At 37.1% G+C, this 22,027-nt stretch overlaps 1 protein-coding gene across 1 annotated transcript in view; it reads left to right on the top strand.

The window, feature by feature from the left end:
- The window catches only part of kcnh8 (potassium voltage-gated channel, subfamily H (eag-related), member 8), a 90,925-nt gene that overhangs the window by 54,667 nt on the left and 14,231 nt on the right, over positions 1-22,027 (top strand). The window contains exons 8-16 of the mRNA XM_024293420.2: positions 280-489; positions 4,574-4,773; positions 7,244-7,493; positions 11,195-11,409; positions 13,229-13,270; positions 15,465-15,560; positions 15,648-15,796; positions 18,061-18,167; positions 18,391-18,470. Coding sequence (XP_024149188.1) covers positions 280-489; positions 4,574-4,773; positions 7,244-7,493; positions 11,195-11,409; positions 13,229-13,270; positions 15,465-15,560; positions 15,648-15,796; positions 18,061-18,167; positions 18,391-18,470 — 1,349 coding nt within the window. The remainder of the gene's footprint in view (positions 1-279; positions 490-4,573; positions 4,774-7,243; positions 7,494-11,194; positions 11,410-13,228; positions 13,271-15,464; positions 15,561-15,647; positions 15,797-18,060; positions 18,168-18,390; positions 18,471-22,027) is intronic.

The following is a 22,027-nucleotide window of genomic DNA, read 5'->3' on the forward strand; positions in this document are numbered from 1 at the left end:
TTTTTGTGTGTTTTTAACATGTTCTTGTGGCATTTTTGACATATATTAAGAAAATTATGTTTAAAACTGGATTTCCGAGTTCTCAGCAACAGGGAGGTGAATTTCTAATGAACTCTAGCCTCTCTTAAGAAACTATCTCCTATAAAACGACACTAGTTTTTTTAATTTTGTCTAAAAACGGCCTAATCATAATTACATCAAAAAATAATTTGCTTTTGTTGATCTCCTACGACCATTCATTCATCTTTGTTTTCTCGGGCTGATGTCATTCTGAAACAGGATGGCTCCACGAGTTGGGAAAACGCTTGGAGTCGCCGTACCACGCCATGGCCGAAGTGAATGGGACCACCAGCGGTCCCTCAATCCGGAGTGTGTACATCGCATCCCTGTACTTCACCCTCAGCAGTTTAACCAGCGTGGGCTTTGGCAACGTGTCGGCCAACACTGATGCTGAGAAGATCTTCTCAATTTGTGTCATGCTAATAGGAGGTAAACAAACATTAACACAACAACAGTCAACACTAGTGATTTATCCTAAGATTAATGTGCTCTCACAATGGAGTTGTGACTCATTCACCATTATATAATATGATCCAAAGGGCAGATCTTGGCAGCCAGGTTTAAACCTGGTACCCAAGAAAAACACGCATTTAAAAACCAAATGAAAATCACAATTGGATGATGTGGACAAAAACCAAATGTCCTTGGCTGCTCCAGGGTACCAGGAGCCACACACATGTAGGAAAACCAAAAGAACCATTTCCATTGGAGGATACATTGAATTATAAATATATTTTCCCTTTTTGTCAATATTTTTTAGTTGCAGAAATCCTCATTTTATTTCTAAAAGTTTGATGCAATTGTTGAGTTTCATTTTGTAAGAATTTGACAGAAATTCTGCTAATATTAATATTTTTGTTATTGTTATATATATGTCATAAATTAATATATGTATTGTTAACATTTCATTTGTATTGATTTGGTTTCAGTTTTTTGGTGTTTCATTGTCAGTCATCCTTGTTTGAATAGTTTTTCATTTCTAAATAATGCAAAGTTTTGCTTTTGATTTAGTTCTATCATACCAATGCTAACATGGAATTTTTCAGATGTCTCGTCATGCTTACACCTGGTTTTGCAAATTACCATCACACATGTATGTTTCATAATTGTCCAACAGTCAGAATATTAAACTTTTAAAGTTGTACTGCAAAAAAATGCTTTTTCTCTCCTTCATTTACTCAGATTTCAGTTTTTGATGTGTTTCACTTCATTTCTTTTAATCATACCTTCAATTTATGTCATATTTATATTTCAATTTCCATCAACCTTTTTTGTATTTAGATCTTCTACAAACTCATTTTCTTGAAAAACATTTTCTTTCTAACTTCAATGAAGATTTTGGATCTATCAAACATTTATTTTTGAAACTGGTTCTTGGCCAACAAGTAAACCTCTGAACCATTTTAACCTTTTTAACACATTTAATTAATGACAAGCTGTTGACTTTTTTATGTGTTCTTAATTAAATATTATTTTTATTAGGGACATTTTCTGTATTTGTGAAGATCTTTGCTAATATTTCTTCCATTAATACATTGCAAAAGCATTCTAGAATCATGTAGATTTGATGTAACAATGTCAACTTGCATCCTAAAAGAGTCTTGTTTAAGGAATTTATAATTAAAAAAAAAAAAACTTAAAGAAAAATATTAAAGCAGTTAAGTAAAATTATTAATTTATATTTCAAGGTAAAGTTGCAGCCAGGATTGTTAATTTGGAAGCAAAACCAGTGTCTTCAAATTTGGAAGTTATTCCCACTGGATGATTTGATCAATACTCGCCAGTCAGCTACGTTAGCTTGGCGCTGCTAACGCTCCAAAATACATAGCAACACCAGTTTTATAATTTAAAAACGTAGTTCTAAAACAAAAAGTCAATACTTACATTTAAATATAAACTTCTGTCATCAGAGCACACCCACGTGAAGAAAATTGCTTCTCCTCCGCGGTACAGTGCGACGTGGAACAACACAGCGAGGGTTAGCCCTTAAAGGAGCCATGCCAGACAACCCTACCCCTTCAAATGCCCCTACAATTGGAGGGGTAGGGAAAGAGTTTGGATTTGGCCTAAAAGTAAAAAATAAATGATTTCTTATGTTTAATGTTGAGTAAAAAAAAATTAAAGACACTCCAACCAACTTGTAAATTGGTCATATGCTGTAAATTCACATTTTGTACCCCGCAGTGGATGATTGTGGCAGATGAAGACCCCTACTGGAGCTGAAGTCATCTTAGTTATGATTTCTTGTCTATAGCCTTTTTATGCATTATTTTCAAGATTCTATACTTACATGGCCTGCATTGGTATTTTTTAATTTTGCTTTTGCACAGTCATTGAGTCCCATTCTCCTATGTGAGGAACAGCAGGGTGTCTTCATATGGAAATCTGATGCTAATGAGGAACAAGAGACAAATTCCTTTGATTAAAAAAAAAAAAAAAACAGGTTTAAAGGCGCCAACAATTCTGTTTTTAGGAGCATGTCTAGAATATTTCAGGAAAACTGAACTAAAATCTTTATAACACATTTATAAATGAGTCCCACTGAGTTGAAAGAGACGCAATTTTCCTTTCATTTCTGAACTAACCGTTGACTTCACACTTGTGCATGATTTTTTTATTTCCTTTTCCTAAAGTCCTTTTTTTTCCCTTCAACTGAGAGTTGAAAAGAGTGATCACTGGTGTAGCAGCCACACTTTCATGTCTAGCGGTGTGTGACGCAGCTGTGGCGCTGCCGAACACTGAATGGGATTAAGAGAATACATTATGTGTGGCTGTGGAAAGGGCAGGTTTCTCAAACTAATCAAATAAAATCCAGTCGGTCCTGACACTGATGTTCCTGTCTGGGTAGAGCAGAAGTACCAGACATGCATTTAATTGAAATATGCTCATCTTGTTTTATCAGATGAATCAAATAAAGGCTGCGATGCAAGACAAAGGACCCGTTGTTATGCTATTATTCCTAATTGATAATACTGAAACACTGTGTGCAACAAATGTCTGAAAGAGTTCTTATTTTATTCTCTTACGGCTCACACCGCACGCAGTAAGCGCTGCAAAGCGGAATCTGCTTCACCTCCACTTCACACCAGACGCGTATTTTTTCGCTTCTGGTCAGCTGTGGTTATTTAGAGCTTCTACAGTTACTTTTACATTTGACTTGTCCCCAACTGCTCTCTGCCTCTCTCTCATTGATTGTCATTGATTTAATTTTTTTCAGTCATCTGACCCCTCCAGTTCGTCACAAAAACTCAGACAACTTAAGATGCTTGTATAAAACCTTTGCTTCCATATAAGCTGCATGAATTTCCCAGGAGAAGGGCGCAGTTGAAGAGCATGGCAACCCATCCGCTACACGCTCACACAGGCACGCACACTCACAGCGAGCCTGCCTGGAGAAATGGCATCAACTGACTGAAGCTGCTCGAAAATATCCTGATAATTCAGATTGGGTGTTTATTAAAGATGAAACCAGCAAGTTCTGGATAAAGATGCTCTCGTACTAAACTGATGAAGGAGGAAGCACATGCTTTTTTAAAGGTTATGGATTAAAAAACATACTCTTTATGTTGAGTAATACTCCAATGTTCTTTAATAAAGGTTGACAAAGTATGATCAGAAATGTTTTGATAAGTATAGATTGGTAACATACATTCTTCGGTGAGGGTGGGGGATTTAAACGGAAACTGGAAGTTATCTGTATTTGCGGATTTTGCTGATCCGCGGAGGACTCCGGTCCCTAACCCCCGCGTATAAGGAGGGAATACTGTATTTTCATCTTTACAGTCTGATAAAAGACAAAAACATGATCGCATTTGTCAATGATGGTATTTTATTGTGAAAAATCTGTTATATTTTTAAAAATTGACCAGATTTTTTTTCGTGTGTTTGCATATCTTCACGTAAAAAATAGATCAATAGACGCGGAAACAATTGGGCCGCCCACGGGGGGCCGCGGCGCTTTGCGTCTAGTGTGAACTACACTATAGGTTAACAATTTAAGCAGATTTTGATTCAACGCCGCTTCCGTATGTGGTGTGAACCTGGTGTAAAGTTTTTGCCTCCATTTTATCCTTTTATTCCACTACCTTTTTCCTTTCTACCCCTTCACACAGCAACAACTGAATATTAAGAAAGTAAAAAGGCACTTGTTTCAAGAAAATATTTCTTATTTTTTGTCTTGCAAGAGAAAAAAATTTATCTAGAAAGTTTTTCAATAGACTAAAAAAACATTTTGAGAAAGCATGTCTTTGTAACTAGATTTTATCTTCTTAAAATTTGAATTTCTAATAATAAAAAATAAACATTGACAGATTTTTTTAGCTTAATTAACACTGGAGCTCCAGTGTTTATATTCTTTGATTCATTGTAATATTTTAGTGGTTAACACGATCAACATAATTCCAGCAAATTCTGATTCTGAATCAGAATTTTCTGTAATTATGTTAATCGTGTAAATATTTTTTCACTTATTCCAAAGTGAACTTAACTACTGTGCTCCTCTTTCTCCCTGCAGCACTGATGCACGCCTTGGTTTTTGGAAACGTAACAGCCATCATCCAGAGAATGTATTCCCGCTGGTCCCAGTACCACACCAGGACTAAAGACCTCAAGGACTTCATACGTATCCATCACCTGCCTCAGAGCCTCAAGCAGCGAATGCTGGAGTACTTTCAGACCACCTGGTCAGTCAACAACGGCATTGACTGCAACGAGGTACAGAAACCAAATTATATGATCTTTTTTTTGTCACAAATGGTGTGCATTAGACTGCTTTTGTGTCACTTTATTGGCTATAATAGTCTTTGTGCTTTGGAAGAAGTTTGCTAAAGCATCAGTCATACATGATATGTTAAAATGTCAGCAGGATCAGGGTTAACCTATGATACATTTTAAGTTTCCTCGTGTGTTCTTGAATTAAAAAAGATCAGCAACAACTTAATTTTTACAAAAAGGGATTGAATGTGCCAGTAAAATGTTCTGGAACTTTCTATGTTTTTTTTTTTTTTGATAACATGAATCCCACCAGTTTTCCTTTAATTTTGCAAAATGTCTTCTCCTCATTTGACCTGGGATCCCCTGGGGGATCGGCGACCTGCAGCCCCAGTCAAACCCATCCACTATGACCGCTTAATCCTGAACATCAAACAGGGAGGTATTATGTCCCATTTTTCACAGTACGATCCAACTTTGAGGATTTGAGGGCCAACACTCTACCAAGAGGCCACTGAACCAGTCAGATAGAGAGATAAGTTAATCAATCGGATCAAGGTGGCTTTCCAAAAGAAACTTTTCCACTAGAGGAATGCACCAATGATTGTCCTAAAAATGGGAAAAAAGGGACTATAAACAAGCTGACAGTTACTGGAACAGCTCAGCCAGGCTAGTTTACAGTTGAGGACCTGATAATTCAATTTCTATCAATGGATTACGTCCCAATTAGGACACTGGATCCGTTTCAGTAATAAACACACTAATTGTCCTTTCATTCAATTATTAATGACAATAAATAAAATACAAAGGATAAATACCAGAATATATATATATATATATATATATATATATATATATTACTCTATTTTTAATGTTGGGCTGATTTAGAATGACAGACTGAACTGATCTGGCTCTTGTTGCTTTTGTTTGGAAAACTGTCTCAAGCTGGAAGTTAAAGTCTCACTCCAATCTTTCAATCTATTGTAAAAGTGTTCCCAGTTATCTTTTTATTATGATTATGTTGTTTTAATTTAAATAAAAAAAACTTGTGTTGTTTTCAAGGACATAGTAGTTAATTAGAAATTCCTCTCAGAGTTGGGGGCGGGACTGTTGGCCCGGAGCAACCCTGTTCCCACCTGCTTACAGCCCCTCAAAACCCCAAGATAACATTATATCAAAATTGGGGAGTAATATTGGTGCTATCCAGTCGTACAAATTTGATCTATCAGATACCAACAATTGTCATTTTGAGCTTAATTTTCTTTATATACGTCCTCAATTGTCTTTATTCAAGAACTCCCGAGACCGAACCAAAACAATCCGCTGAAGGTGCGATAACCCACATTCCTCCCCTCCTTTCCCTAGATTTCAACGCCTTTTGGGAATCTCCCCCCCATGTTGATGTATTTTTGCTTGTAGTTCAATCTATGCTTTTCTACTGCTACACGGATTGAAGATACTTGATTTTTGACACCATTCCTCTACCCTATGTGTCTTTTCTTGGGGATTAGCGCTCTATCTATATCGAAGTGGATCTCTAAAGTGTTGCTCGAAAGTCAACACTTGAGCGTTGTGAGTTGAGCGCTGTGTAATTTGATCCCAACACTGATGTCTGGTTGGGGGAAGGGAAAAGTATCACAACATTTAAACCAATGTTTTCTTTCAAATTAGCATGCTCTATTCTTTCAGCATCAGCTACGATTAATCTCAGAGCAATATTGGTCATGTGATCAACACCACATGGTGTTGTTGACCTCCCTGCAGTCTTACATGAGAGGAAGACATCACTTCAACATCCATAAGACATTTACATTCTTGACTTACCATTTGTACAACACTGAGCTGAAGTTTATTTTTTTTTTAAATCTAACTTTTGGATCCTTAATAGAATAAGTAAGGATTAGTGTGTGAAGAATACCACACAGACAGTCAAGCTGAAGTCAACTGTAAATAAAACTAGTTTGCACAAGCAAAATGCAGGATGAACAGCACCTTTCCCTGACAAGCTCAGAGAAACTGTCACTTGAGTGGTGGCTCATCCTTCCAGGCTGTGCATGCCCGTGAGACAGCTGTCAGAACTCAGACCCAGGCCAAGATGGAGTGAAGATGATGAATCCCAGACAGATGAATTATAGATGGGGCTGTTGATTAAAGTCAGCCTAGCCCTGATGTTCGCTCTGTACAAGTCTTTGTGACCGTGAGCTACAGGTTTTTGTTGTTTCTAAGTGATCAACAGATTAACCGTTTTTCCAGCTTTGACAGGAAAACTTCCTTTTTGTATGTGTTTCACAGCTGTGTACATTGTATTCGCGGGTTAGGAAACAAAACAGAGGCAGTGAATGCTGGGAATTTAATTACTGAGTCTCAGAGTGGTGTTTTCACACCTGTCACGCTTCCTACTCTCCTGCCTCCTTTTCTCTTTTCTTCATCCCTCGATTTCACTCTCTGCTTCCTCCCCACGCCATCTCCACAGCTGCTGAAGGACTTTCCAGATGAGTTGCGATCCGATATCACCATGCATCTTAACAAGGAGATCCTGGAGCTGTCGTTATTTGCCTCTGCCAGTCGCGGCTGCCTGCGCTCCCTGTCACTGCACATCAAGACCTCCTTTTGCGCCCCTGGAGAGTACCTGCTTCGACAGGGTGATGCTCTCCAGGCCATCTTCTTTGTCTGCTCAGGCTCCATGGAAGTGCTGAAGGATGACATGGTGTTGGCCATTCTGGGTAGGTTAAAGGGATAAGGAGGGGAACTTAAGTGGCGAGACAGAACAAGATTCTATGTGTCATGATTATAGTTTTACACCAAAAGTCTTTGGTTCATAAGAAATGTCATTCCTGTAGACCAGTGTCTACTACCTATAATATCAGACCTTCTTTTACTTGTACATTTAGAGGTAAATGGATCATTGGAACGGCTTAACATTACCACACAGGTCCAGTTTAATCATTATCTCTCAACATTCTCTTTTCCCTATAACTCTGTTAGATTAACTACCAAAGTTTTAGTTTTAATGAGTTTTAGTCATTCACTTTTTCAAAAATTATTGGTCTTTGGGCTTTAGAATAATAAGAAAACTTGCAATATTCGATAGTATTAGTATTGCGATGATTATATAACTTGGGATCCATGTAGAAAAAACAACTAATACAATTTTCCACTTCACTGGAACAGTTTCATTTAAAAACAAGTCAACAAATTTTAAATTAATCTCAGTGTTTGTCAAGCAGTGTGCACTAGTGTACTGTGAGAGATGTTAGGGTGTGCCTAATCTGATCTAAAAAACTTTTTCTATTACCAGGAGATCAGCTCTCTTTTCATCTAAACAGGCCCTGATAAAACACTCAATAGTTAAGAATATGAAAGACCATAAAAGACTTTTTCTTTGTGTTTATTTGATTCCAAAAGACTTTTTGCTAAGAATGACATTCCCACTATTTAGCCACAGCTAGCTGTTTTTTGGAAAAGTTCCGCCCCTCCAACTGTCTCCGCCAATCATTCTTGGAGGCTTAATCATGTCATCAGTCTGACCAATCAAAAGTTACATCTCCCATAAATTTTCCATTTTTGAAAGCTATCACAACGTTTTTTACAACATTTAGGAAAAACAGCCGCAACTTCCAGCTTTTATGCCTGAATTATTACAAAAAATTGTTGCGAGATTGTGGAGAGACTGTTCCTAAATACAGACTACAGAGTTTCTCCTGTTTCACATATTTGGATGCTGGTGTGCTGCAGAATTTTTGTTAAGGAAAAAGTGGCTCAAAAAAGGTTGAAAAACACTGATGACTCACATCTACATGGGGGGTGGGAATCTAACATAAAATTGCCAAATTTGATTGGCCAACGATGTGAATTGGTACATCCGATAGATCAAATATAAAGGAATTTATCTGATTTGTTTAATATTTCAAGCTGCGATGAGAATGTTTCAGCATGTGTGTAAGCATTTAAGATAATCATTTATTAAGGAAATCATGAGACAACATATAACCATTAAACATGTTGTAACCTTTAATTGTTTATATATTTAATAAATCAATCAGTGTATTCACCTAGTAGTTATATCTGAATTTTATTTGTCTTTTTATGTTCGTTGGATTTGTTCTTTAAATTAGTTTTAGAAACGATACTATTTTTTTATTATTTGTTTTTTGTAATTTTAAAAATCTCATCATTTGTTTTCCCTCAGATGAACAGATGTTAGCATTTACTTATTTCACCACTTTTGCACGATGGGGTGCAGTATCTGCCATCCCATGTCGGCTATTTCCATGCTGACAAATAAAGACTTTTGAAGTCTAACATTCTGGCTGTCACTAATGGCTTTTGCTCTCTGACCTTCATGACGCTGAGCTGTACTGCAATCTGGCAGCAGCGTGAATGCCAGTTTTCCACACAAAACTCCATCTGTCACTTATTATTTTTTGACTCGCTAATTCTTACAGTCATTGCTTTTTTGAGCATATGAATGTGAATGTGTGTCTTCCTGTTCTTTACCGTTATCAAACTGCAAAGTGCTTGTATGACATTGAGAAGTGGAAAGCTTTTATGTACCTGCTTGCGGACTGTGTAAAAGGCGGGGCTAATATTAAAAAAATTCTGTTTTTTTTAAAAAAAAAAAAAGGTTTTCCATTTCGATGATGGTTTTGATTTTCATTTACGTTATGGAAAGTTTGTTTGTGCTCCTCATCAACCCAACTTCCTGGATACGGACAGAAAAATGAAAGAACGTGACATTCTCTAAAGCTGACTTATGTTACATCCTGAAAAAAAAAACGAAGTTTGCATTAAGGTAGAGGACTTTAGTAAAAAGAAGTACAAAAACATTTAATTAAAAACAAAAAAAAAAGGTTAATCAATATAAGCTATTGCAGGAAAAAAACAGATGTCTGATCATACTTAAAAAGTGTCTTTCTGATCTTCTTTTGATCTATTTTAAAATCACTTGCGGTGGTCTTTTAATTATGATCTTGAAATTTAAAGCCAAAATCGAAAAAACTGTCCATTTCTAGGACATAGTTTCTGCAGGGCAGCAGTAGTCCATTAGAAATTCACCTCTGAACAACCCCGTCCACCCTTCCTCTCTCTGGAGCTGAGAGCATGGAGCAAGGAGCTTGTGGCCCATATATATATATACATATATATATAAATATGTCCTCCATCATTGGAAAAGATGAAGCAAAAACTATTTTCATCTGAATGGTTCTTTGAAATACCTTACTTTTGATGATGATTGCAAAAAGAAAACAAAGTGCATGTAAGGTTGGTTTTACAAGGTTGAAGTAATTTAAAACTTTGTAGAAAAAAATGTTTATTGTTGGGAAGTAAATATGTTGAAAGAATAACAATAGAAAAAGAGATTAAATAATAAGGACGATCAACAGACAAACCTACTTCAGCTGATCAAGTTGAACCATATAAACCATACAGTAGAAAAACGGAACAAAACAAAAAAGAATTCACAGGAGGAAAGGTAAAAAATGTATATATATATAAATCCAATAAACAAAACAAAAGAACAACTGAGGCATTTCTAAATCATTTTTTAAATTACTTTGAACGATATTATCAGCTTTTTAAAATGATTAGTTCATTTCAAAGTTTATTAATTAATTGACAGTAATTTGGATTTATTTCACTTAACTCCACATCAACACATCATCAGTTTAAAATAATAATCATCTCTATTTGTGTCCCGATCATGATTCAAATAACACATAAAATAGAGGATGCAAGTGATAAAAGTTTACTTTATATTTGTAAAATCACTTTTTTTTTAATGTTTTGGCAAATATTGATTTTAATTCAAGCAAAGAAAACCGAATATTAGCAAAGTCTTTAAAATGATGATAATGCATCCAGTCTGGGGTTTTTTTTCACAGTAAATAGCATTTCTAGCCCCCAGATGGTTCATGGATTGGCAAAATGCCAATTATTATTCAAAATCTGTGTTTTTGTGTACAGAGGGAGAAAAAAACATTCAGTTTTCAAAAGAAGGCTTTGAAAGACCTTTGATAAGCAGGGAAAACTACTGCTGAAGACTCTATTCAAAGAGAAGAAGAAGGTTCGGGATCCCAGGAACATGAAGAAATGACGGATACATAAAATTCTTCCCAGTCATTTACATAATAATGAATGTCTTACTTATTAGTGCTTTAGAGAGCTGAGCGGGACATGCATTTTAATACAAGGCCTTGAGCCAAGTGTTGGAGGGATAAGAGGTTTTCCTGCTGTCCCAGCATTATTCTACTCTAAAACCTCTCACACCTTCCATCATGAGTGTCCCCTCAAAAACCCATCATCAAATGGAAAATGTGAATCACGAGTGTCTGCATTAGAAAATGTGTCTCCAACCACTATTACCACGAAAACATAATGCACCGAGCCCTTTTCTAACCCACCTTCCATGTCTTTCTCTGAGCAGGTAAAGGGGACCTCATCGGGGCGAACCTGTCCTTAGACAACCGAGTGATAAAAACCAACGCAGATGTGAAAGCCCTGACCTACTGCGACCTGCAGTGTATCAACCTGAAAGGGCTCTACGAGGTTTTGGATCTCTACCCTGAGTACTCTCACCATTTTGTCCAAGATATCCAGCAGGATCTCACGTACAACCTGAGGGAGGGACACGAGACGCAGGTGAGGCCTTTCCGCTGAGTGTTACTGCTCAATGAAGTAGTTATCTGAAGAATCTTACCTCACTTCTGTTCAAAGATTATAAGGGAAAAACATTTTTAAATAAGTCGTGGTTGTCTGGGTGTCTTAATGCAGTGGTCCCCAGTATCCGGGCTACGGACTGGTACCAGTCTGTGGGTCACTTGGTACCGGGACGCATGCAGAAAAAAGGAAATCCACTTAGATAACTTCCGATTAGTTTATTTTCTTATCCTGAAGGAAGTTTTATTTTGGAAAACTGACGGATTCTGTTCACAACATCCGTCTTGGTCACGTGACTTAAAGCCGCTACCTGGATTGCTAAGCTAGTAGTAGCCCAAAGCTAACAAAAACGAAACAAAAAATTAAATGAATTTAGAAAGTTTCTTCGGGAACAAAAAACAGTGAGGAAACCAAATAGGAGGCTTTGACTTCTGTTTGCAGACAAAACCGGAAGTCTTCCTCGACATACCAAATTATTCTCGTGTAGCAGAATGTGCTACATGCTAATACGCGGCGACTGACTCTCAACTGCTTCACACACGCAGATAATAAAGTTGGAGACATGGTGGATTCTCGTTTACTCTAGAGATACCAATTAACCTATAAAGCATGTTCTTGAATCGTGGGAGGAAGCCGGAGTTCTGGGGAAAACCAAAACATGAACAGGAAGAACATGAGATCTCCACCCAGAAAGGTCCTAGCTAGGATACAAACCAGGGTCTTATTGCAGTGTGACACCACTATGCAGCTCTCTTTTACTTCCATACATTACATTTAATTAAATTTCCATAAAGAGACCATCCAGTGTTCTTTTAATTATTATTATGTTTTTTGTTTTTTTGCCAAAATCAAGAAACCTGTGTCATTTTCTTGGACATAGTTTCTGCAGAGCGGCAGTAGTTCACTGGAAATTTGTAGAGACTGTTGGCACTGAGTAAGTCTAACCCAATTTCCCATCATCCATCTGTTTACACTCCCTCGATCTAACATTACCAGTGCAAAAAAATGAAGCGAGCTAAAAAAACACATTAAAAATACCAAAAACTTGATTTTTAATTGGATTGGATCTTTAAAGAAAAATCTCACAAAACAGATAATAGCTGGAGTCAATACAAGGTGCCAAATCTGTTTAGACTTAGTAAAATTTTCTTTAAATAATGGAAATTGTTGTTGGAATTATTCTCTGCTAGAAATACGTCTCGTAGAATCCAGGATGCTTCAGAGTAAAGCCAAGGTCAGGGATTAGGCAAAAGTTTGATTGTGTGTGTATCTGTGTGTTTGCGTGCAAAAAAGTGTCAGTTGTCTGTGTAAGAGATGCAGCAGCACCTGACTGTAATTACAGTGGCAGAGCCTCAGCAATTGCCCTTGCTAGTTTTGCCCTCTCCCTGCTCTAATGCTCTGTTTCTCTGTCTCACACACACATATCTGATAAATGCTGCTGGCTCTTAGGAGAAGCTAATGTGTTGAGAGGCAGTCTCTCCAAGCAGAGTTTTAAATAAAGATTGGTGATGATTGGTTGAGGACTGAAGGATATTTGGGACTTAAATGTTGAATTTGCTCTTTTGCTGTATTTGTTTTTGTTCTCTAATACTCTATGATTTTACACTTTTTTCCATTTTTCCGCCTCACTGCTCAAACTATCCTTTAAAGAGCTGCTTTTTTTCACATCCGAGCGTGATTTATAGTGGAAACTCGAGTAATTACATTGCTGTAAAATTGAAGCAGAGAAAAGAAGGGCTGCATGTTGAGAAAATGCTTTTCACATGTTGTATTGTTAATCTTCTGTTTGGCTGTCTTCCAGGTTAAAGTCAGACTACCAACAACAGCAACACCAGAAACTCAGGTAAGAGCGCTAAATTGATTTTTGACAGTATGAAGCCTCTGTGTTTGTCGAAAACAGAAATGTATTGCTTCTTTTCTTTTGTTTCTACATTCTCTTTATATTAGTTTTAACATTGAAAAACCACACGAAGGGTAAATAAAATACAAATGGATTTTTTCCTTTCTAAAAGACCTTCAGTGTGCTCTGCAGCAGACCTCTATCATTGATAATAGACGCTATTACTCTTTTACTCCTAATAGTTGAGAGGAAAATGATAAATTCTTCCCAAAATTAGCTGCAGTCATTAAAGCGTGGCTGCAGCCGAGTAAAAGGCAAAGGAAGGTTTTATGTGCTGTCAAACTGCTCAGATATTTTACAGCGAAATCGATTAATCTGTGCGAGCCATTAACCTCCCACTGCTGTGTTTTTGTGTCTGTGACAGATGGGTCACAGGCCAGTAAGCGCCGATCAATCGCCGAATGTGGATCTTATTGCTGTTATGAACAGAATGGATCATCGTCTCACTGTTGATCACTCCCTGGCACTTTAGCCATACCAAAATACAAATTACTGACAAATAGATTATGTGTTTCTGTGTTTATTATAACGATGTGACATTTGAACGCTGTACCTCAGCTGGAATGACCTGGACTGATTTATATGCTTTTTGGAAAGGTTTTCTAGTCTTTCTCAGAAAATTCTGTTGGAAAAAAACTGTTTTTGCTTCTTGTAACTAACAAGAAAAACAATAAAAGAATGGAAAACATTAGATTGAAGATTATGGACCGTCAACCAGCTCAGTGGCCTTGTGGTAGAGTGTCTGCCCTGAGACTGGAAGGTTGTGAGTTCAAATCCATGGTTGAGTCATCCCGAAGAATCTAAAAATGGGACCCAATGTGGAGCCAAATGAGGGTCGTAAAGATCTGAAACCCAAATAAAACAACTTGAAAAATTAAAACTGAAATATTGGCGTTAAGCTACAAAAAAAGTAGCAAAACAGAAACATTAGGTCCAATCAAAATTAGATATATTGCATTACCAGTGATAATGTACGTGTGAATGCTGTAAGTGGAATGTAGCTGCTAAAGATGCTAGAGCTGAGAGCTGAAAGCTTGCTAAAGTATTAGCTAAATGTAAATTTAGCCAAAAAAATGTCTAATTCTGCCAAAACAGCAACAATAATGCTAACATATTCGCTAATCTCATTTGCCAAAAGAACTTGGAAAATTTTCGATTTTTTGCCAAAGCAGCTAGCATAATGCTAACATATTAGCTCAACTCCATATTTGCCTAAAAGAATGGAATAATGTCTGAATTATCCAAAAACAGCTAGCATGTAAAATAAAACCTAAATGCCAAATTACCCTACAAAACCCAGTAGTTGAACCAGTAAGCCACAGCAGACAACTCATTACAGACCTTTCTCATCTTTAAAGTGCGACATGTTGCAGACAACTGTCTTAGCCACTTTATTTAAAAATGACAACTGTATACAGCACAACAAAACGCCACTTTGAATGCACTAGAACAGTGTTTTGTACTCGATAAAACGCTGCATTTTTTGTGCTACTTCTGAAACGTGCGTTCTCCACTTTTTATGACACCCATTCGCTTGCCGTCATAGTATACAAAACTACACAATTTACAGACATTGTCCGACTGTAATTTTTCAAGTTCCCAGAGTCAGTGACTGCACCAGGACTGAGGTTACCACCCCCATCAATTTTGATTGGTCCTTCATGTTAGCCCCTCCCCCACGTGCCAGAATGGGGACAAAAGTTTCAAACCTAAAAATTTCAGATTTGAAATTGAAAAATTTAGTGGAAACTGAAATTTTGAGTTTTAAACCCTAATAACAGAAAATGTGAAGCTGAAAATAATTAAGTTTATGTTAGAATTTCCGTAAGTTTCACATACTTGTTGGTGGTGTCCCCATTTGGGTGGTGAGCTCTTGTGAGTGCTCAAAGGGGGGAAATGAAGGGTAATACTTGTACATTATGCTACATGAAGGTTTTTGAATACTTTACTCATCTTTTAGTGAAGATGACAATATAAGGTGTTAAGGATTTTGGGGGTTCTTCTCTCCTGACAAACATTTTCCTGGAGCCAATGGAGCCCGCCTTATATTGTACAATTTTGTCTTTGGTAAAAAATTGCAGCGTTGAATCAAATGATTTAATTTTGATTTTATTATATGTATTTCTGAAATGTTCAGTTACGAGTCAGCAAGAACGGGAGAGCAGTTCAGGGTCAGCCGCACACCACAGAGACGCAGGATGAAGACGATGCAGATGCAGAGGAACGCCATCAGGTTCAATTCATTTCAGGTATTACCGTTAAACGGATCTTTGATTTAAAGTGAAGTAACGCTGGCTCTGTGTCCCTGTCGATGAGGCAGACAGGAGCGGCCAGTCCCAGGTACACCGGCGAGAAGTCCCCACTAACTTCATCCAGCCAGAAGACTATGGCCCAGATCTTAAACAGGTCTCAGAAGAAAATTCAAGAAAGTACACTCACCACTTTGGACCCATGCAACCTCAGTCCCAGGTAAATCTTTCTGTCTTTGGATATCTTTTATATTTTGAAATGATTTATCCCAAGAAGACAACAGAAATAAACTGTTTACAGGGTTATATCGAAGTTATGATAATTAGCATATTATCTCTTAAGTATATGACGGATTGAAAATATTAAATTATAAGTTTGTCAAATGTTTAATTTATTGATTTAAAGGGAGTGGGAGGAAGCACATTTATATAATCCCACCCTTATTTTGCTTTAACTTTTTGTTTTATTGTTATTTATATGCTATGGAGCTGGTCGATATAGAATTTTATTATCACTATATAGCTTTTTCAGATTGTGCGATAACAATTTATATCATGATATAAACCAAATAACTATATTTCTCAAATTTTAACACTCTGTGGATCAAAACAGAAACGTGTAATCATCGGCAAGTTGATTACACGATAAAAGTCTTAAAAGTTTGATCAGTGAAAATATTGTCCGACTCTAAACAGGTATATGTCTACATAATGGCTACACACGGATCAGCTCGTTAGAATTAGCATCAGCCTAAAGCTACATAGCGCTCACCAAATCAACACTTTCATTAAGCTTTCTAATGCTGCTATAAGTTCATCAGGTTTGTCTTCCTGTTCTGACTGGATCCCGTTAAAAATCACCCATGTTCCACCGCTTCATCAGCTAAAACTAAACGTTACATGGAGTGTTGTGTCTCGCGAAGGAAGTGGAAAAGTCCATAAAAATAAACATAAATAATTAGATAAAAACATTTACTCGCCATGTGGTGAATAATTCTCTAACTTTTACTCGCTAAAGAGGAAAAAATGCTTGATACTGGCGAGTGTCAATTTCAAACCCTTCAAAATAAAAGTCTATTGCGATAGACTCATTGCTCTATCTATCAAGGAAAAGTTCTATCACGATATCTATTGTTATACCATGAAGATATATTAATGTACTAATTCTGTTTTTGTCAACTTTAGAGCAACAGAAGTGAAATAAACTCAGTTATATCAAAAATTGCTGAATACATTCAATTCACACAGAAAGAAAGCTGGCGACTAAAACAGGCATTTTGACTGGTGCGACTCCATGTTTCTGCTCAATCCTTTTTAGAAGTCTTGTATTTTGGACTGGACTTAAAGATTTGCCTTCAGTTCTTTTTGGTTGTTTATTCACAAACGTGACAGTAAAAAAAAATTATAAAAATTGGTTAGTTCTCAGGTTAATCCAAAGAAATGGCATGAATTTAGCATGAAACCACTTTTTTATCAGTGTAGTTGTCTCTGTCTGACTGGGACATGATGCCACTTTTCCCAAATTAAAAATCTAATTTTTCAGGAACTTTTCCAAAATCAGTGAAGTCATTCTACAGATGAAGATTGTAGTTGCCAAACGACAATGTTCCTTTTAATGATCATTCAAATCTAAATTTGAGTTGCATGATTTACGTCTGTCTTGAACAATAAACGTTCTACAGAGACAAAAACAATGATAAATTCTTTAAAAGGGAACCTACACGTCTAAATAAAATGGGTAAAATGTGTCTGTTGAGCTCACGTAGTTTTAAAGCTTGTGGTCGAACCTGTTTAAACCACAAATAGATAGTCTCCCCCCTTGCTCGAATGCAGAGTTCTACTGGGTCCCTCCAAACCCTCTAAATAGAAGTGACCCCGTTTGATGTCTGTGATTCAGGTGAAGCTTTGATCCCAACCAGCAACTGATGAAACAGTTTTTTCCAAATGTAGTTCAGCTTAAAACAATTTTGCATCTTCCCTTCTGCTGCAGTTGCTGTCATGTTTGACTGAAGGTTGAAGTTTTTCCTGGAGACAATGAGTTTTCAGGCTTACATGTACGGCATTAATCACGTTTGTATACTTATACTAGCTAACAGGGATGTCATAACGTCTTTTGTCCACATGCGTCACTCCATTGTGTCCTGAGTTTTAGCAGCCTTTATTATGCAAATGTGCACTTAAAGCAGGAAAACACCATAGAAACTAGATTTCTTCAGAATTCCAGTTTATATAGGAAACTTCAGAAAGCCTGGAGACTTGTCCATGTAAACACACCCATAGTCTTGAATCAAATCCATTTATTTTTAGTTTAGTAGTTCTGGTGATACTTTTCTTTTATTTTTTGCTTTGCACACAAAGTCACTTTCATGAACGGGTGTATATTTTAAGCACAGTCATTTGTGCACAAAAAAGTACTGAAGTTATTAAAATGGTTCTTTGAAATCGTATTTTGCCTCTGTGACTAGAAAATGGTTTGTTTTGCAGGATCGTGGATGGTACTGAAGACAGCGAGGATAAGGAGAGTTTTCACACCTTCTCCTTCTCCACCAGCCAAGGTTGTCCTGTCAACACACCGACCCGTGCCACCACAGGTCCTTTCATCCCAAACTTTAAAGCTTTTTCTGTCCGCAGACCATTTAAAAAAATGTTAACATCAAAAACCCTGCTGTGCTTTATCGTAATGAGGCAGATTAATATATGTCACTGCCTCCAGGGTTTTTAATCTGCTTCTTTTTTTTGCTGTAACTTTGAGGTGGAAATGTATACTTCATCTCTGGTCCTTGAAGTGAAATATGACTTGCTAATTTGCCACAGATACGCTGCACATCAGCACAGCAGAGTTAGCCGCTAAAGCGGAGGAGACCAGGGGACAACTGCACAACCTGGACCAGCAGGTAACGTTCACTCCAGTCTGTTTCTACGGGTATTTATGAGAATCAAATATACGGCCCCATGAAAAAGTATTTGTCACATACAAATGTGTCAGTAAACTACTTTTAATATTACTCAGGTACAAGTAATTATTTTTTTACCAAAAGGGAAAAAAATACAATCCTGTCTGGCTCTGTGTGAAAAAGTAATTGCCCCCTATAGCTAAATAACAAAATAACTGTGACTAATCCCAAAGTTGGGATAGATGAGATCAATTTATAAGACAAACCCACAAAATACTTGTTCAGTCAAGAAAGCACTCAAATAGAATCTGTCAGAGAAGATGAAGCTGGCAGCAAGTCCTCAAGGACCAACACATCATGTCTCAATCCAGAGAGATTCCAGAAGAAAAGAGAAAAAAGGGATTTAAATCCACCTGTCTAGAAAAGGTTAACATTTTTAGTGGCTGTAAAAGCTAAAATCATAATTGTGAAACTGCATTTTGTATTTTCTTGGGTTGTCTCTGGGTCTGGGTTAATAAAATCGATTAATCAATTTGAATGGATTTAAGCTCAATAATCAATTCATAACAACATGAATCGATTTAGCACAGTCCACTAGCTTGATGCTAACATTTAATGGAATTTCCCATAAAACGGCTGATGCTAACAGTCGGAACATTGCTAACTAAATTAATATCTTTATAAACTCATAGGTATACAATTTCCAAATCTTTTAAGGAAATATTTATAAAGTTACCATTTGTGGTCTAAAGCACAATTTTTTGCTCATGCTTTCTTCTTGTGGAATAAGGTGTACTGCTATAGCGCGATCGCCACCTAGTGGCCAAACTGAAATGCCCTCCAGGAGAGGCAGAACAATGTAAGCTTTTAACAATCTTATTATTTCACTAATAAATTTTACAGTTTATGAGCTGTACCAGATTAATATAGATATATTCAAAACATATAGTAAAATATGAATGTATTTCTAAACAAATGTGTATAAATGTGTAAACTGTGTAAACTCAAAATTGAACTGAATTGAGAGGATCGAAAGAATCGGAAAAAAAATCTGAATTAAATCGATCCAGGTTCTGGTGAATCGAATCGTTTCTGGAAATTATTATTGATACCCAGCCTTAGTTGTCTCTGAGTGATATTAAAATTGGTTTGATGATTTGACACATTTGTGTGTGATTCATTTGCCAAAAAAAAAACAGAAATCAGGAAGGGGCAAGTACTTTTTCACAGCACTGTAAGTCCAAATCTAGTAGATTTGCAAAATGTTTATTTAGATCAAGTGTTACAGACAACTGAACGACAACTTGGCAATCCAAGCCACCGTGGGTCCAAATGGGGGGACGACATTGATGCTGAACCAAACTCATTGACAGCATAGACCTGCCTGTTGTCAAATCACGGTTGTTGCTGAGAAGTCAACAAATTCTCATCCCCAAGTCAACACAGATTGACATTTGATTGAGGATCCTTCTACGTCACTTTTTGACATTTTGGATGTCCCTAAGTTGTCCTTTTTTGACTTGCTGGCTGTTGGGACGCGGTACCGGATGCAGTACCAGATGCACTTCCGGATGCACTCTGGTCCGCGGGACCTCAACGCTTGTGTGATACAATCAATAGTTAGGATTAGGGTCCCGGTACTGGTGCACTACGCGTCACGGTACTGGACCGGTTCTGGTTCACAGCCAGGAGGTTGGGGACCAGTGATATAATGGGAACAACCAGTACATCGGGAAAAAAAAAAAAACAAGTTGGGGACACCAAAAACATCAATAAGTGACGCGGAGGGAGCCTAAACCAAAGGTCAGTTAGTGACGACTTGGGATTGACCATGTGTTGTTGGAGAAGAATATGAAGAAGACAGAACTTCAGCTTTCTTGAGAGGCTTGTTGTCCGAAAATGTGTAAATTTGTGCTCATAATCTGAGTTGGGAATGACCAGTGGTGCAGAATGGCCCGCTTTTTATAATCTGGTGGCCGGTGGTGCTTGACTTTAACGGCCTCCGTTGAGAGATATTTACTTATCATCCAATCACCTGATTTCGTGATGACTGCTGCTGGCCACAACACGATTTTTCCAAAGAATTGAGTGGTGGCAACTAATCTTGAAGATTCTGCCAATGTCTCCCCAGTTGTGGCATTAGTCTTAATAAAGGCGTAAAAGAAGATTATATACATTTTTAGAGATTGGAATGAGCTAAAATAACCAAAAGAGTTGCTTAACTGTTTTTAACAAGAGGATAAAATGCCTAGAATGAAGGAGGCCAGGAAGAAAACTTAAGTATTTCATTCATATATGAACTATGAGGGGCAACAAAGCAAACAACTTAAAAATCAAGCACTTAAATACACTTTTAATTAACTAAAATGAAGACAGCTATGGATAAATGTTAGCCTGATCCTGGAGTGGCACACAGGTGAAAACACTAAGTTTGAAAACAGAGCAATAACCAAGAAAACAAGAGAAATGAAACAGAGGACACAATCTTTACCCTTTATCATTTCTTCTTGATTAAATATATATACCTTGTATATTAGTCTAGAATGCTCCAGATTGCAGTGATTTATATATCAAATCAAGGTTGTTGGCACACACACACGTTGCATCCCACAGTTTGACAGGGAGGCAGGCAGGTACACTGACATTAAACCTGACAGGTGAGGAGGAGTGTTGATGTCCTGCTGCCATAAGGATGGGTTTGTGTCACTGGATGAGCTGACTGTTCCATGCAAAAACGGAGTGTTTAAAAAAAAGAAAAAAGACAATATTTAGAGGGATAAAGCTCCCGCCTTAGTCCAAAGCAGATGGCAGAAAGAAAGAGATAGAAGACAGGATGGGAACGACAACGCCATCACTCTTAAACAGATTTGCTCTGATGTGCTTTCTCTGTCTCTGTGGGTTACCAGTGTTCGACAGGAAGTCCCTCAGCATGTTTTTTTGGGTAAATCCACATTTAGATCCAACTACAATCAGCACCGCAGGAGGTGAAAAGTGGTGTTTGATTTGAGCCCTATCAGCGCCTCATGCAAAAACACACAAACATGACAAATGAGGACAGTAAGCGTTCAACCGCAGCAGGGGGCCAGATGTAATCGCTTCGGAAAAGATTTCCTTTAACTTCTTGGTTTACAAAAATAGTTTTAAACAAGTTATCATGATTATGCAATCATTTTAAATCAATCTAAGATGATGTTCCTTTAACTGAAGAACGCTTTTGGTTACTTGCGGAACATCCGTTCTCTGTGTGGCAAGAGTTGATTATAAAAAACTTTCTCAATTAATAACATGAAATTGCAGTAATATTCATGGTAAATCCCTTTCCCCTCCAACCTGAAAATGTAGTGTTGCATTTGCTTTAAAAGCCATTTGAGTAATAAAGGCAGTTTTTTACCATAAGACAATAATATTTGTACATATTAGTACAACATACCATATTTTTAGGAGTAATTGTCACATGTTTTTGTACGCCTTATTCTCAGGTGCGACTTTTATAGGATTTTTTTTTCATTCTTCATTTTATTTTTTTGGCTGCTTTGACTCATAAGTTATTTATAGTC

This window comes from Oryzias melastigma, linkage group LG11, assembly GCF_002922805.2.
Source record: "Oryzias melastigma strain HK-1 linkage group LG11, ASM292280v2, whole genome shotgun sequence".
In the NCBI taxonomy this organism is placed as follows: Eukaryota; Metazoa; Chordata; class Actinopteri; order Beloniformes; family Adrianichthyidae; genus Oryzias; species Oryzias melastigma.